At 37.6% G+C, this 13,619-nt stretch overlaps 1 protein-coding gene across 1 annotated transcript; it reads right to left on the reverse strand.

The window, feature by feature from the left end:
* Nucleotides 1-10,954: 10,954 nt before the first annotated feature.
* On the reverse strand, nt 10,955-13,120 carry LOC107800444 (uncharacterized). The gene is made up of 5 exons (XM_016623612.2): nt 12,826-13,120; nt 12,670-12,741; nt 12,278-12,357; nt 11,978-12,180; nt 10,955-11,165 (listed from the first exon to the last, which is right to left on the reverse strand). Exons 1-5 carry the CDS (start codon nt 12,999-13,001, stop codon nt 11,067-11,069), a joined length of 630 nt encoding a protein of 209 aa, XP_016479098.1. The 5' UTR covers nt 13,002-13,120; the 3' UTR covers nt 10,955-11,066.
* Nucleotides 13,121-13,619: the final 499 nt, after the last annotated feature.

The following is a 13,619-nucleotide window of genomic DNA, read 5'->3' on the forward strand; positions in this document are numbered from 1 at the left end:
TTGTATCAAAATTTCAAGTTAAAATCGAGTTCAAAAAATACTTTTGCGACACATGTATCACACATGTATCACACATACAAGTATACATGAATATACATGTGTTACACATTTGATACAAAGATGATATATATGTGATACACATATGATACACAGTCTGATACACATATCATTTTTCTTCATGTTCATCGTTTATTTCGAATTTTCAATTCAAACCACCTCAAAACTCCACCAAATCATCCAATAACTGAGATTCAAGCTCCATAAGATGTACCCAATCTATTCTAATAAGACCCACTCAAAAAAAAGTAAAAATTTGACTTTTTGTTTTTGGCGACAATAGCTAATCGACTAATATTAGTAATATTTGGCAAATATTAGTAATATTTTATGAATTGACCAATTTTTATGATAAGCTTATTATAAATGGACATACCTGATAGTTTTGCTGCACCTAGGGGTGGCAAATGGGCGGGTCGAGTCAGATATGTGCGGGTCAAAAATGGGTAATTCAAAAACGGATAAATTATTCGGCCCGATCCGTATTTGAGACGGATAAAAAATGGGTTATCCGGCGGATAATATAGATATCCATATTATCAATGGCTTCTTGAATACGATTACTTATGGGACAATTCCTAACCTTATAAATGTAAAAGTTAAACATATTAGTTATCCATTGGTTATCCATTTGGTTAACCATTTTCTAAGTGGATAATATGGTTCTTATCCATATTCGACCCGTTTTAAAAAAGTTCATTATCCAACTTATTTTTAATAAATAATATGGATGGATAATTATTTTTTTAAACCATTTTGCCACCTCTACATGTACCTAATCCAATGAGACCTGGCCTATGCTCCACGCGATGTCGAAGGGATTAGTAATATTTGTTTTAACCTTTAAGGGATCAGTAATATTGATTATCCGAAATGTAGCTTTGGTATTAAAACTAAATAAAAATCATATTTTGAATGTCTTGATTGTCTCCGCCCAACTTGATAAAGGAGGGTCGAAGAATGAAATTTGGCTAGAGAAATATGCACTAACAATATAAATAAATTTTATACAATCAGCATAATAAATTTTCTGTAAGCTTATTTGTCTTATTTTCTAGAATATTAATTTCGCTGACTACGATTGTTTCTCTGTCATGATCCGAAATTTCCACCTCCGGGACCGTGATGACGCCTAATATTTCACTCGCTAGGCAAGCCAACGTTAGAGTAATTCTTTTGCCAATTTCTAAATACTTCGAACAACTTAACCAATAAAACAAAAATGAAACTAAAACAAATATGAAATAGCATAATAACCCAATTATCTAAGTACAACCCGGTCACAAGTACACGAGCTTCTAGAGGTTCTACAAATAGAGTCTGAAATAAATACAATTGTCTCGAATGAAATAAACAGTAAATAAGGAAAGAGGAAGGGGACTTCAAGGTTTTGGGGACGCCATCAGATCTACCTCGAGTCTTCAAATAAGCTAATCCGAGATGATGTACCCCACGGACAGCTGGGACCAGTACCAAAATACTGCACAAGAAGTGCAGAGTATAATATGAGTACAACCAATCCAATGTACCCCATAGGTGTCGAGCCTAACCTCGCCGAGGTAGTTACGAGGCTATGACAAGATACCAACGTAATCAAACCTATACAAATGAAGATATAAGTGCAACATGACAACAAATAGAGATTAAACACGTACTAGTGGGAGGGGACATGCGAAGGGGAACATGATACAATGGCTATAACGGGAATGTCAACATAAGAGAGTCAAGTAAATCACCAACCAATGAAATCGGATAACATAATGAATAAAGACTATACGACATCATTCATCGTGCTTTTACTCTCAACCTCACCATGAAACAATAATAATGGCGAGACATCAAACTTAGTGCTTTTACTATCAATTTCGTCATGAAACGATAAATACGGCACGCCATCACCCGTCGTGCCTTAACTTTCTTCCTCAATATGTATTAATCAATAAATGAAATAATAATCGGCATGATATCACCCTTCGTGCTTTAACACTCTCCCTTACCATATAGTAATTAATATATAATATTTGGGAGGTAGAATAAGCAAGAACAAACCTTACGTCAACAACGGTTCTAAAATACCAAACCTCAACTTCCAAAAGTACTCAAATATCACAAATAGTTCATAAATGCGGAAAGAACAATCAATTAAGAATTAAACTAGTCTAAGCATGGATATCATAATCAAAGAAGAAAATTAATTGCAAGGAAACAAGTCCCACCCGCATGCTTTAACCCAACAACAATACATAAGTACTTGTCACCTCACATACACATTGTACCCAAACATTTAAACACGTAGAAAATAGACAAACAATTCCTAATCCCTTAAGTTAAGGTTAAACACGACACTTACCTCGCTCCAAAATCGAATCAAAGTCCAACCACAACCTTGCCTTTCGAACAAGACTTCAAACCAACAAAATCTAACAATTTATTAATAACCAAACGATTCAAAACAAGCCTTAGGAACTACCCACGAATGAAAGAGGTTTAATTTAGGTCATTATTGAAAAAGTCAACCCCGGGACCGCTTTTTTCAAACCTGAAATTCGAACCAAAACCCGATTACCCATTCACCCCGAGCCCGGCTATGTACTTTGTTTCGAAATCCTACCTCAATTTGAGTCTAAATTCCAATTTTATAAAAATTTCTAATTCTATCCAAATTCTCAATTTCTACCATGAAAATTCGAGATTTAAGGTTGAAATCTTATGAAATATAATAGGTAATTGAAATAAAGTAGGTTAGAATCACGTACCAATGAATTGGGGAAGAAGAGCTCTTGGAAAATCGCCTATAAGGTTTTAGGGTTGAAAATTTAAAAGAATGAGCTAAAATCCCGTTTTTCCCTTCTTAAGTCCAGGCGCAGATGTCGCAATTGCGACCTGGGGTTCGCAATTGCGAACCCCGCAAATGCGATAAATCCTTCGCAATTACGAAGGTCCCCCATCTCTGCTACCATCACAAATGCAATGGTTTTGTTCGCAATTGCGAACTTGGGACTTCCTCAATTGCGACCCTTTGATCGCAATTGCGAACCACTCCCCCAATACTACTTCGCAAATGCGAACTTGACAGGAACCTTAACAGTTCGCAAATGAGAACATGGACCTCACAATTGCTAGATCAGAGGCTGCACTAGAACCAAATTTCACAAGCAATGCTTCTAAGTCCAAAATCACTCTGTAGCCTATCCGAAACTCACCCGAGCCCTTGGTGATCCAAACCAACTATGCAAACAAGTCCATAAACATCATATGAACTCGATAGCGCGATCAAAATACCAAAATAACACCTAGAACTACGAAACAATCACCAAATCAAATGAAATTTTTAATGAAACTTAAGAATTTCTGTTTTAATATCCGGACGTTCGAATCACATCAATTCAAATATCTTTTGCGCCAAACTTTGTAGACAAGTCATAAATATAGTAATGAACCTATACCAAGCTCTGAAACTAAAATACGGACCCGGTAGGTATAAAGTGAAACTTCGGTCAAAATCATGAATTTGTTTTAAACCTTTAAACTTTAATTTTTCAACAAATTGCGATAACTCGAGCTAGGGACCTCCGAATTCGATTCCGGGCATATGCCCAAATCCCAAATCGCGACACGGACCCATCAGAATCGTCAAAATACGAATTCGGGTCGGTTTGTTAAAAACGTTGTCTGAAATCAAGTCAAATAGATTTTTAAGGCATGAATTCACATTTTAATCAATTTTTCACATAAGAGCCTTGTGAACAAAGACTCGGAGTACGCGCGCAAATTTATGAAGGCTAAAAGGAGTTATTTAAGGTTTCGAAACACATAATTAAGGGTTAAAACAATAGATGACCTATCGTGTCGTCACGTTCTCCACCTCTAAAATAAATGTTCGTCCTCAAACGAACATAGAAAAGTACCTGGACTAGTGAAAAGGTGTGGATATCTACTTCGTATGTCTGACTCGAACTACCAAGTGCCTGCGTCGACCGACTGACCTCTCCACTACACTCGAACTGAAGAATAACTCTTAGACCTCAACTGTCAAACCTATCGGTCTAGAATAGCTACCGTCTCCTCCTCATAAATTAAATCCTTGTCCAAATGGACTCAGCTAAAATCTACCACATGGGACGGATCACTGTGATACTTCTAGAGCATAGACACATGGAATACTGGATGGACTGTTGATAAACTAGGTGGTAATGCGAGCCTGTAAGCTACCTCACCCACCCTCTCAGGAATTCGAATGGTCCGATGTACCTAGGGCTTAACTTGCCCTTCGTCCCAAACCTCAACCCACCCTTCATGGGTGAAACTCAGAGCAATACCATCTCTTCGACCATGAATGCAACATCACGAACTCGATGGTCGGCATAACTCTTCTTCCTATACTGAGCCGTGCGAAGTCGATTCTGAATAATCTTGACCTTATCCAAGGCATCTTGTACAAAATCTGTACCCAACAACCGAGCCTCCTTCGGCTTGAACCATCCAACTGGCGATCGACACTGCCTCCCGTACAATGCCTCATAGGGAGCCATCTGAATGCTCAACCGGTAGCTGTTGTAGGCAAACTCCGCAAGTGGCAAGAATTGATCCCAAGAACCCCCGAAATCTATAACACATGCATGAAGCATATCCTCTAATATCTGAATAATGCGCTCGGACTGTCCGCCCGTCTGGGAATGAAATGTTGTGCTTAACTCAACCTGCATGCCCAACTCACACTGTACTACCCTCCAGAAGCACGAGATAAACTACGTACCTCGATCAAAAATGATAGACACGGGCACACCGTGAAGACGGACGATCTCGTGGATGTAGATCTCAGCCAACCGATCTAAAGAATAGGTAACTTCCACAGGAGTGAAATGCGTTGACTTGGTCAGCCTATCCACAATGACCCATACCATGTCGAACTTCCTCTGAGTCCGTGGGAGTCTAACAACAAAATTCATAGTGATACGCTCCCACTTCTACTCGGGAATCTCTAACTTCTGAAGAAAACCACCAGGTCTCTGATGCTCGTACTTAACTTGCTGACAATTTAGACATTGAGCTATATATGCAACTATATCCTTCTTCATCCTTCTCCACTAATAATGCTGCCGTAAGTCCTGATATATCTTGATGACACCTGAATGAGTAGAATACCAGGAACTGTGGGACTCCTCAAGAATCAAATCCACATTGGGCACACAAATACGACCCTGCATTCTCAAAACCCCATCATCTCCAATAGTAAACTGTTTGGCACCACTGTGTCGTACTGTGTCCCAGAGGACAAGCAAATGAGGTTTATCATACTGCCGCTCTCTGATGCGCTCATACAAGGAAGACCAAGCGATTGTACAAGCTAGAACACGGTTGGGCTCTGAAACGTCCAACCTCACGAACTGATTGGCCAAAGCCTGAACATCTGTAGCAAGCGGCCTCTCACTAATTGGAATATACACAAGGTTGACATTGCCTTTCTACCCAGGGCATCGGCCACCATATTGGCCTTCCTGGGATGATACAAAATGGTGATATCATAATCTTTCAACAGCTCCAACCACCACTTCTGCCTCAAATTGAGATCCTTTTGTTTGAGCAAATACTGTAGACTCTTATGATTTGTGAATACCTCGCACGATACACCATAAATATAGTGTCTCCAATTCTTCAACGCATGAATAATGGCTGCCAACTCTAAGTCATGAACAAGGTAATTCTTCTCATGAACCTTCAGCTGCCGCAATGCATATGCAATCATCCTGCCATCCTACATCAATACTGCACCGAGCCCAACACGAGATGCATTACAATACACCGTGTAAGATCTTGAACCTATAGGCAACACCAACACTGACACCAAAGTCAAAGCAGTCTTGAGCTTTTGAAAGCTCAACTCACGCTCGTCTGACCATTTGAACGGGGCACCCTTCTGGGTCAACCTGGTCAATGGGGCTGCTATAGATGAAAACCCCTCCACGAACCGGCGGTAGTAACCCGCCAAACCCAGGAAACTCCAAATCTCTATAGTTGAAGTGGGTCTAGGCCTGTTCTAAACTGCCTCAACCTTCTTAGGATCCACCTTTATGCCCTCTACCGATATGACGTGCCCTAAAAAGGTGACTGAGTCTAACCAAAACTAGCACTTTGAAAACATGGCATACAAATGGCTATCTCTCAGAGTACAATCTGAAGATGCTGCTTGTGCTCCTTTCGACTGCGGGAGTAGATCAAGATGTCATCAATAATTACAATCACAAAGGAATCCAAGTCGAGATTGAACACCCAGTTAATCAAATCCATAAATATTATTGGGGCATTTGTCAACCCAAATGACATCACTAGAAACTCATAATGCCCATACCGAGTCCGAAAAGCTGTCTTAGGGATATCAGATGACCTGATCTTCAACTGATGGTAGCCAACCTCAAATCAATCTTCGAAAACACTTTAGCACCCTGAAGTTGATTAAATAAGTCATCAATCCTCGGCAATGGATACTTATTCTTAATGGTGACTTTGTTCAACTGTCGATAATCTATGCACATCCTCATCGATCCATCTTTCTTCTTCACGAACAACACAGGTGCACCCATAGGCGAGACACTAGGTATAATGAAGCTCTTATCAAGCAATTCTTGCAACTGCTCCTTCAATTATTTCAACTATGGCGGGGCCATAAGGTATGGCGAATAAGAAATAGGCTGAGTGCTTGGAGCTAAATCAATACAGAAGTCAATATCTCTGTCGGGTGGCATCCTCGGCAGATTTGTAGGAAACACCTCTGGGAACTCACGAACAACTGGTACTGAATCCATGGAAGGAACCTCCGCACTAGAATCGCGGACATAAGCCAGATAAGCTAGACACGCCTTCTCGACCATACGTCGAGCCTTCACATAAGAGATAACTCTACTGGTAGAATAGCCAGGAGTCCCCCTCCACTCTAATCGAGGCAACCCCGACAAGGCTAAGGTCACCGTCTCGGTGTGACAATCCACTATAGCATGATAAGATGACAACCAATCCATACCTAAGATGACATCAAAATCTACCATATCAAGAAGTAAAAGATCTACGCTAGTCTCAAGACCCCCAATATTAACCACACACGAACGATAGACACGATCTATACCAATATAATCTCCCACAGGTGTGGAGACATACACAAGAGCACTCAAAGAATCACGAGGCACAACCAGATTTGAAGCAAAATAGGATGACACGTAGGAAAAAGTAGAGCCCGAATCAAATAGCATTGAAGCATCTCTATGGCAAACTAGAACAATACCTGTGATGACATCGTCAGATGACTCAGCCTCAGGCCAAGCCGGGAAAGCATAACTCTGTGGTTGGGCCCTACTACTATGAACCACGTCTCTGGGACGGCCTCTAACTGGCTAACCTCCACCTCTAATGGCCTGACCTCCACCTCTAACAGCCTGACCTCCACCTATGGATGTCTGGCCTTTGCCTCTAGCTGGCTGAGCGGGCGGTGAAGCAACCGGTGCCGGACCCATGGCACGAGAACTCTGCTGTTGTGTGCTGCCCGGGGGAAAAATCTAGCAATTTGCCTGCTCGTGACTCATGAGACCTAGACAACCTAATGCTCTAATACCAACTTGTCACAACCCAGAATTCTCACTTTCGGTGCGGTGATGGCGCCTAACATTTCACTCGCTAGGCAAGCCAACGTTAGAATAATTCTTTTGCCAATTTTTAAACACTTTGAACAATTTAACCAATTAAACAGAAATGAAACTAAAACAAATACGAAATAGAATAATAACACAATTATCTAAGTATAACCCGGGTCTCAAGTACACGAGCTTCTAGATATTCTACAAATAGATTCTGAAATAAATACAACTGTCTCGAATGAAATGAACAAGAAATAAGGAAAGAGGAAGGGGACTTCAAGGTCTGCGCACGCCAACAGATCTACCTCGAGTCTCCAAATAAGCTAATCCGAGCAGATGCACCTCACGGACAGTTGAGATAAGTACCAAAATCCACATAAGAAGTGCAGAGTATAGTATGAGTATAACCGGCCCAATGTACTCCGTAAGTATCGAGCCTAACCTCAACGAGGTAGTGACAAGGCTATGACATGACACCCACGTAATCAAACCTGTACAAACGAAGATATACGTGCAACATGACAACAAATAGAGATTAAACACGTACTAGTGGGAGGGGACATGTGAAGGGGAACATAATACGATGGCTATAACGGGAATGTCAACATAAGACAGTCAAGTAAATCACCAACCAATTAAAACGGATAACATAATGAATAAAGACTGCACTGCATCACCCATCGTGCTTTTACTCTCAACCTCACCATGAAACAATAGTAATAAAACGACATCACTCTTCATGCTTTTACTTTCAATCTCTCCATGAAATGATAAATACCGCACAATATCACCCTTCATGCGTTTACTCTCAATTTCGTCATGAAACGATAAATACGACACGACATCACCCTTCGTGCTTTTACTTTCTTTTTTTACTATGTATTAATCAATAATTAAAATAATAATCGGCATGGCATCACCCTTCATTCTTTAACACTCCCCCTTACTATGTAGCAATGAATATATAACATTTGGGAGGTAGAATAAGCAAGAACAAACCTTATATCAATAACGGTTCAAAAATACCAAACCTCAACTTCCAAAAGTACTCAAATATCACAAATAGTTCATAAATGCAGAAAGAATGATCAATTAAGAAATAAATTAGTCTAAGCATGGTTATCATAATCAAAGAAGGTAATAAATTATAATGAAACAAGTCCCACCTCCATGCTTTAACCCAACAACAACGCATAAATACTCGTTACCTCATATATACGTTGTACCCAAATATTTAAACACGTAGCAAATATGCAAACAAGTCCTAATCCCTCAAGTTAAGGTTAATCACGACACTTACCTCGCTCCAAAATCGACTCAAAGACCAACCACAACCTTGCCTTTCGAACCAACCTCCGAACCAGCCAAATATAGCAATTTACGAATGATTCAAAAATAAGCCTTAGGAACTACCCACGAATGAAAGAGGTTCAATTTAGGTCTCTATTGAAAAAGTCAATCCAGGGAATGCTTGGTCCAAACCTGAAATTCAGACTAAAACCCGATTACCCATTCACCCCCGAGCCCGGTTATGTTCTTTGTTTCGAAATCCGACCTCAATCTGAGTCTAAATTTTAATTTTACAAAAATCCCTAATTTTACCCAAATCCCCAATTTCTACCATGAAAATTCGAGATTTAAAGTTGAAATCTTATGAAATGTAATGTGTAATTGAAAGAAAATAGGTTAGAGTCACTTATCAATGAATTGAGGAAGAAAAGCTCTTGGAAAAAATCGCCTCTAAGGTTTTTAGGGTTGAGAATTTGAAAGAATGAGCTAAAATCCTGTTTTTCTTTTCTTAAGTCCAAGCGCATATGTCGCAATTGCGACCTGGGGTTCGCAATTGCGAACCTCGCAAATGCGAGAAATCCTTTGCAATTGCGAAGGCCCCATCTTTTCTACCATCGCAAATGCGATGGTTTTGTTCGTAATTGCGAACTTGGGACTTACGCAATTGCGACCCTTTGATCGCAATTGCGGACCACTCCCCCAGTACTACTTCGCAAATGCGAACAATTTGCGAACAATTTGTTCGCAAATACAAACCTGATAGGAACCTTAACAGTTCACAAATGCGAACATGGACCTCACAATTGCGATATCAGAGGATGCACCAGAACCAGACTTCATTAGCAATGCTTCTAATTCCAAAATCACTCTCTAGTCTATTTGAAACTCACCCGAACCCTCGGGGCTCCAAACCAAACATGCACACAAGTCCAAAAATATCATACAAACTTGCTCGCGATCAAAACATCAAAATAACACCTAGAACTACGAATCGTATACCAAATCAAATAAAATTTTCGATAAAACTTAGGAATTTCTATTTTAACAATCGGACGTCTGAATCACGTCAATTCAACTCTGTTTTGTGCTAATTTTTGCAGACGAGTTATAAATATAATAATGAACCTATACCAAGCTCCGGAACCAAAATCTGGACCCGGTAGCAAAAACGTCAAATTTCGGTCAAATTCATGAATTTTGTTAAACCCTTAAACTTCAATTTTTCAACAAATTGCGATAACTCGAGGTAGGGACCTCCGAATTCGATTCCGGGCATATGCCCAAGTACCAAATCACGACACAGACCCACCAGGACTGTCAAAATACGAATCTCAGTCTGTTTGCTCAAAATGGAAGTCAACTCTAATGGATTTTTAAGGCACATATTCACATTTTAATAAATTTTTCACATAAGAGCTTTTCGGAAAAAGATTCGGATTGCGCATGCAAATTGAAGAAGGCTAAAAGGAGCTATTTGAGGTCTCAGAATATAAAATGCTTAAAACTCTAGATAACCTTTGGGGTCACATTCCCTTAATTTCTTTAAGACTTGTAGATTTATTCGCACTATACAAGTCAATTTACACATTTGGCTAAATTCGAATTTTGTTTCGCGTTTGCTCACATGGAGGAACATGGGGATCCTACCTTCGACATGTCTAGTTTTGATAATCTTATAATATTCTTTTTGCTTTCACTATGTGAGACAAATATCAAAATGTTTCGGTGGCAATAACTGGAAAAGTCAGATCGAGATCGATATGATATTTCTTTTGATTTAATAAAAAGGGTCATATCCAACAAGCCAACAATTTACTGTTGGAATTCATGTGCATCATAGGCGGATAATTGGTGTTAATTTCTTAGAAATATTTTATTTGAAAAACACGTGCTAATGAATAAATTGCAGTACTTTGTACATTATATTAATTAAATAAACATAATTGATGCAAATAGACTACGCGTTAATGTTTAATACGATATCTAACAAGCTCGAAATGAAATAAAATTGGCTAAGTATGAAAAATACACTGATAAAATCTAAATAACGCCTACTTTTGATGGCATTGATAAACTGCAGTATGTAAGTAATGACTAATTTTTCTTGGCGCTTAATTCTTGGCTGACCTTCTCAACCTGATTTGCATTGTTAGTGTGAATTAGTGTATCCATCTCTTTGTCCATATCCTTAATCTGTAAATATATATCCCAAAAAAAGAAAGAATATTATTATCATGTACTAAAATTATACACACAGATAATGCTAAAAACAATTCATTATCATTATAGTTTAACCTATGATATATTTTTACCATATTATCATACTTATCATAGAGATGTACTAGTAATTATTTTATAAGTAGCCTAATCCTATATTATAGTGCATAAAATTTAAACTCTTATTATTAATGTTATTAAGTGTACACGATTTGTTTATATCATACCTATCTCATTACCTTTCGCTTATGCAATTGATGGAGTTTTATACAAACAAGTCAACAATATATTTTTATGACTCAAGAGATCATGTCTAATATTTTGCTTTTTCGCTTAGGGTCAATCTTTAGAACATTGTTCATTTACTAACCTAAAAAACTACATAAGTAAAGAAATAAAGGTAATTAACAAAAGAACTATGTCTGTATTCCTTGTTCTAGCCACACATTCATTTTAAGCATGTCCTAAAATCTTATTTTAACTTTAACGAGATGACTTGTTGTGACTCATTTGATACAAAGGATAAATTATACTTTACAGATATTTGGTATACGGGTAAAAAATCTTTTCTTTAATTTCTTAACTTCTCTATCGGTCAAACTTCTTCACATAAAATACGTCAGTATTTAAAACAAAAAGAAGATATATATCGCCTCATAAGAAATATTCCATACCTCAAAAAAATCCTTATAGAGAACGCGCTATCACATCTTCTTAACCTAGATTTGTTGGGAGAGGAAGAGATGGCTAGTTTAATTTTAAGGAAATAATAAAATCAAGAGATTGACCTTTTGAATGACATCTTGAGCTTGATTGGCATATTTGACTGCCCCTTCAGCTAAATTTTCTATTGAATCAAGACTTTGTTTAAGCTTTGAATCCCCTGGAAGTTTCTCTTCAATCTCTTCAGCAATTTTATCTACTTTCTCAGCAACTTCTTCTACTATCTCACTCATATTTTCCACTGTTTCTACTGCTTGTTTCACATTATCTTCAAATGCAAAATCCAGAAATTGAATACTATTTCCTATAAACATTATGATAATTAAATATAGGAATTCACATACTTCAAATAAAAGTTTACATACTTTTGAGTAGTTGTAGAGGACTGACTTTGTTCCTAAATGAAGGTAGTATTATAGGTAGAAGAAATCCCAACAACCATTTCCTGCATATAACATATAAAAACTTCAAAATTCGATCACCCCCAGAAAACCTTCAATAGATATTTTTTTTAGGGTTTGATCCAATCATATTAAGTTACTTGAACAGACAACCAAATAGCTGCCCGCCCACCCAACAGCTTAAACTAAAAATAAGCCGGCGGATATAAAATATAAGTACAATCTCTGAATAATACGTGTATTATTGTATATATTTAGTGTATAATATATGTATACCTCATAGAAACAGTGAATCAGACTGGCTTTTTGTGTAAAATTATCAAAAAATAAAAGGGAAAAAGAAATTAACTCTATACCATCCAAAGAATGGAGATTTGCCAGGAGGTGGAGCATCTGATCCAGTACTGTTGGCTGAGTTGCACTTCACACTAAGGGGAAAAAATGCATACTTAATTAGTTAAAAAATGGAATTATATACAACAGAAAAAAGGGGGAATGGAAATTAAACCTACGTGAGTATTTCATTTTTTGCATTGGAATTGACGAAATTGAGAGGCTTGTTGATCTTCTTTAGATGGGATTTTCTACATAGCACCGGCCTTGAATATGAAAAATGGGATTTTTGGGAAATACTTTGATTGTATGAAAGATTGTAAAATGGATTTGAACAAGTAATTTTGGTGGACATTTTGAATGACTCTAAAACTTGGATTAAAATGATCTTAATTTTCTATACTAACTTTAATTTTTCCAAGAAGAAATATATATATGGAGAGCCTTGGTTTTCAGTTGGTGGGTTGTAATCATGTGTGATGAGCATATAATTATATAAACATGCAATGCTTTCTTCGTCAGCATTAAAATTAAATAATCACGTCGAATGAAAATGTCGTGCACATGGAAATCATTAATTCCAAGATGTAATTATACAAAGAATAAGGTCTGTACTATTTGATGGCTTTTTCGGATATCTAATTATTGTGTAAATATCAAAATCAGAAGAAATTTATATAAAAGAAACAAATGCAGACAGACTGTATATCCGTTGTATTTATTTTATTCTAACAACAGATCCAAACTTATACTGTCAGTTTGAAATTATTGGTATTTCCCAGAAATACTAAAAAGAAACCAATCTTATTATTCTCCTCAAAACTCATTTATATAATCAAACTGAGTTTGTTATTGTTGATGTAAACCAATTTAGTTTTTATTGTTGACTTATATATTTCTTTTTCTTCTCAACAACTAGAGAACATGATTCACGATTTCTCTTCTCTTTCCCACTTAATATCTATTCTTTGAC

Source organism: Nicotiana tabacum, chromosome 13 (genome assembly GCF_000715075.1).
Source record: "Nicotiana tabacum cultivar K326 chromosome 13, ASM71507v2, whole genome shotgun sequence".
Classification (NCBI taxonomy): domain Eukaryota; kingdom Viridiplantae; phylum Streptophyta; class Magnoliopsida; order Solanales; family Solanaceae; genus Nicotiana; species Nicotiana tabacum.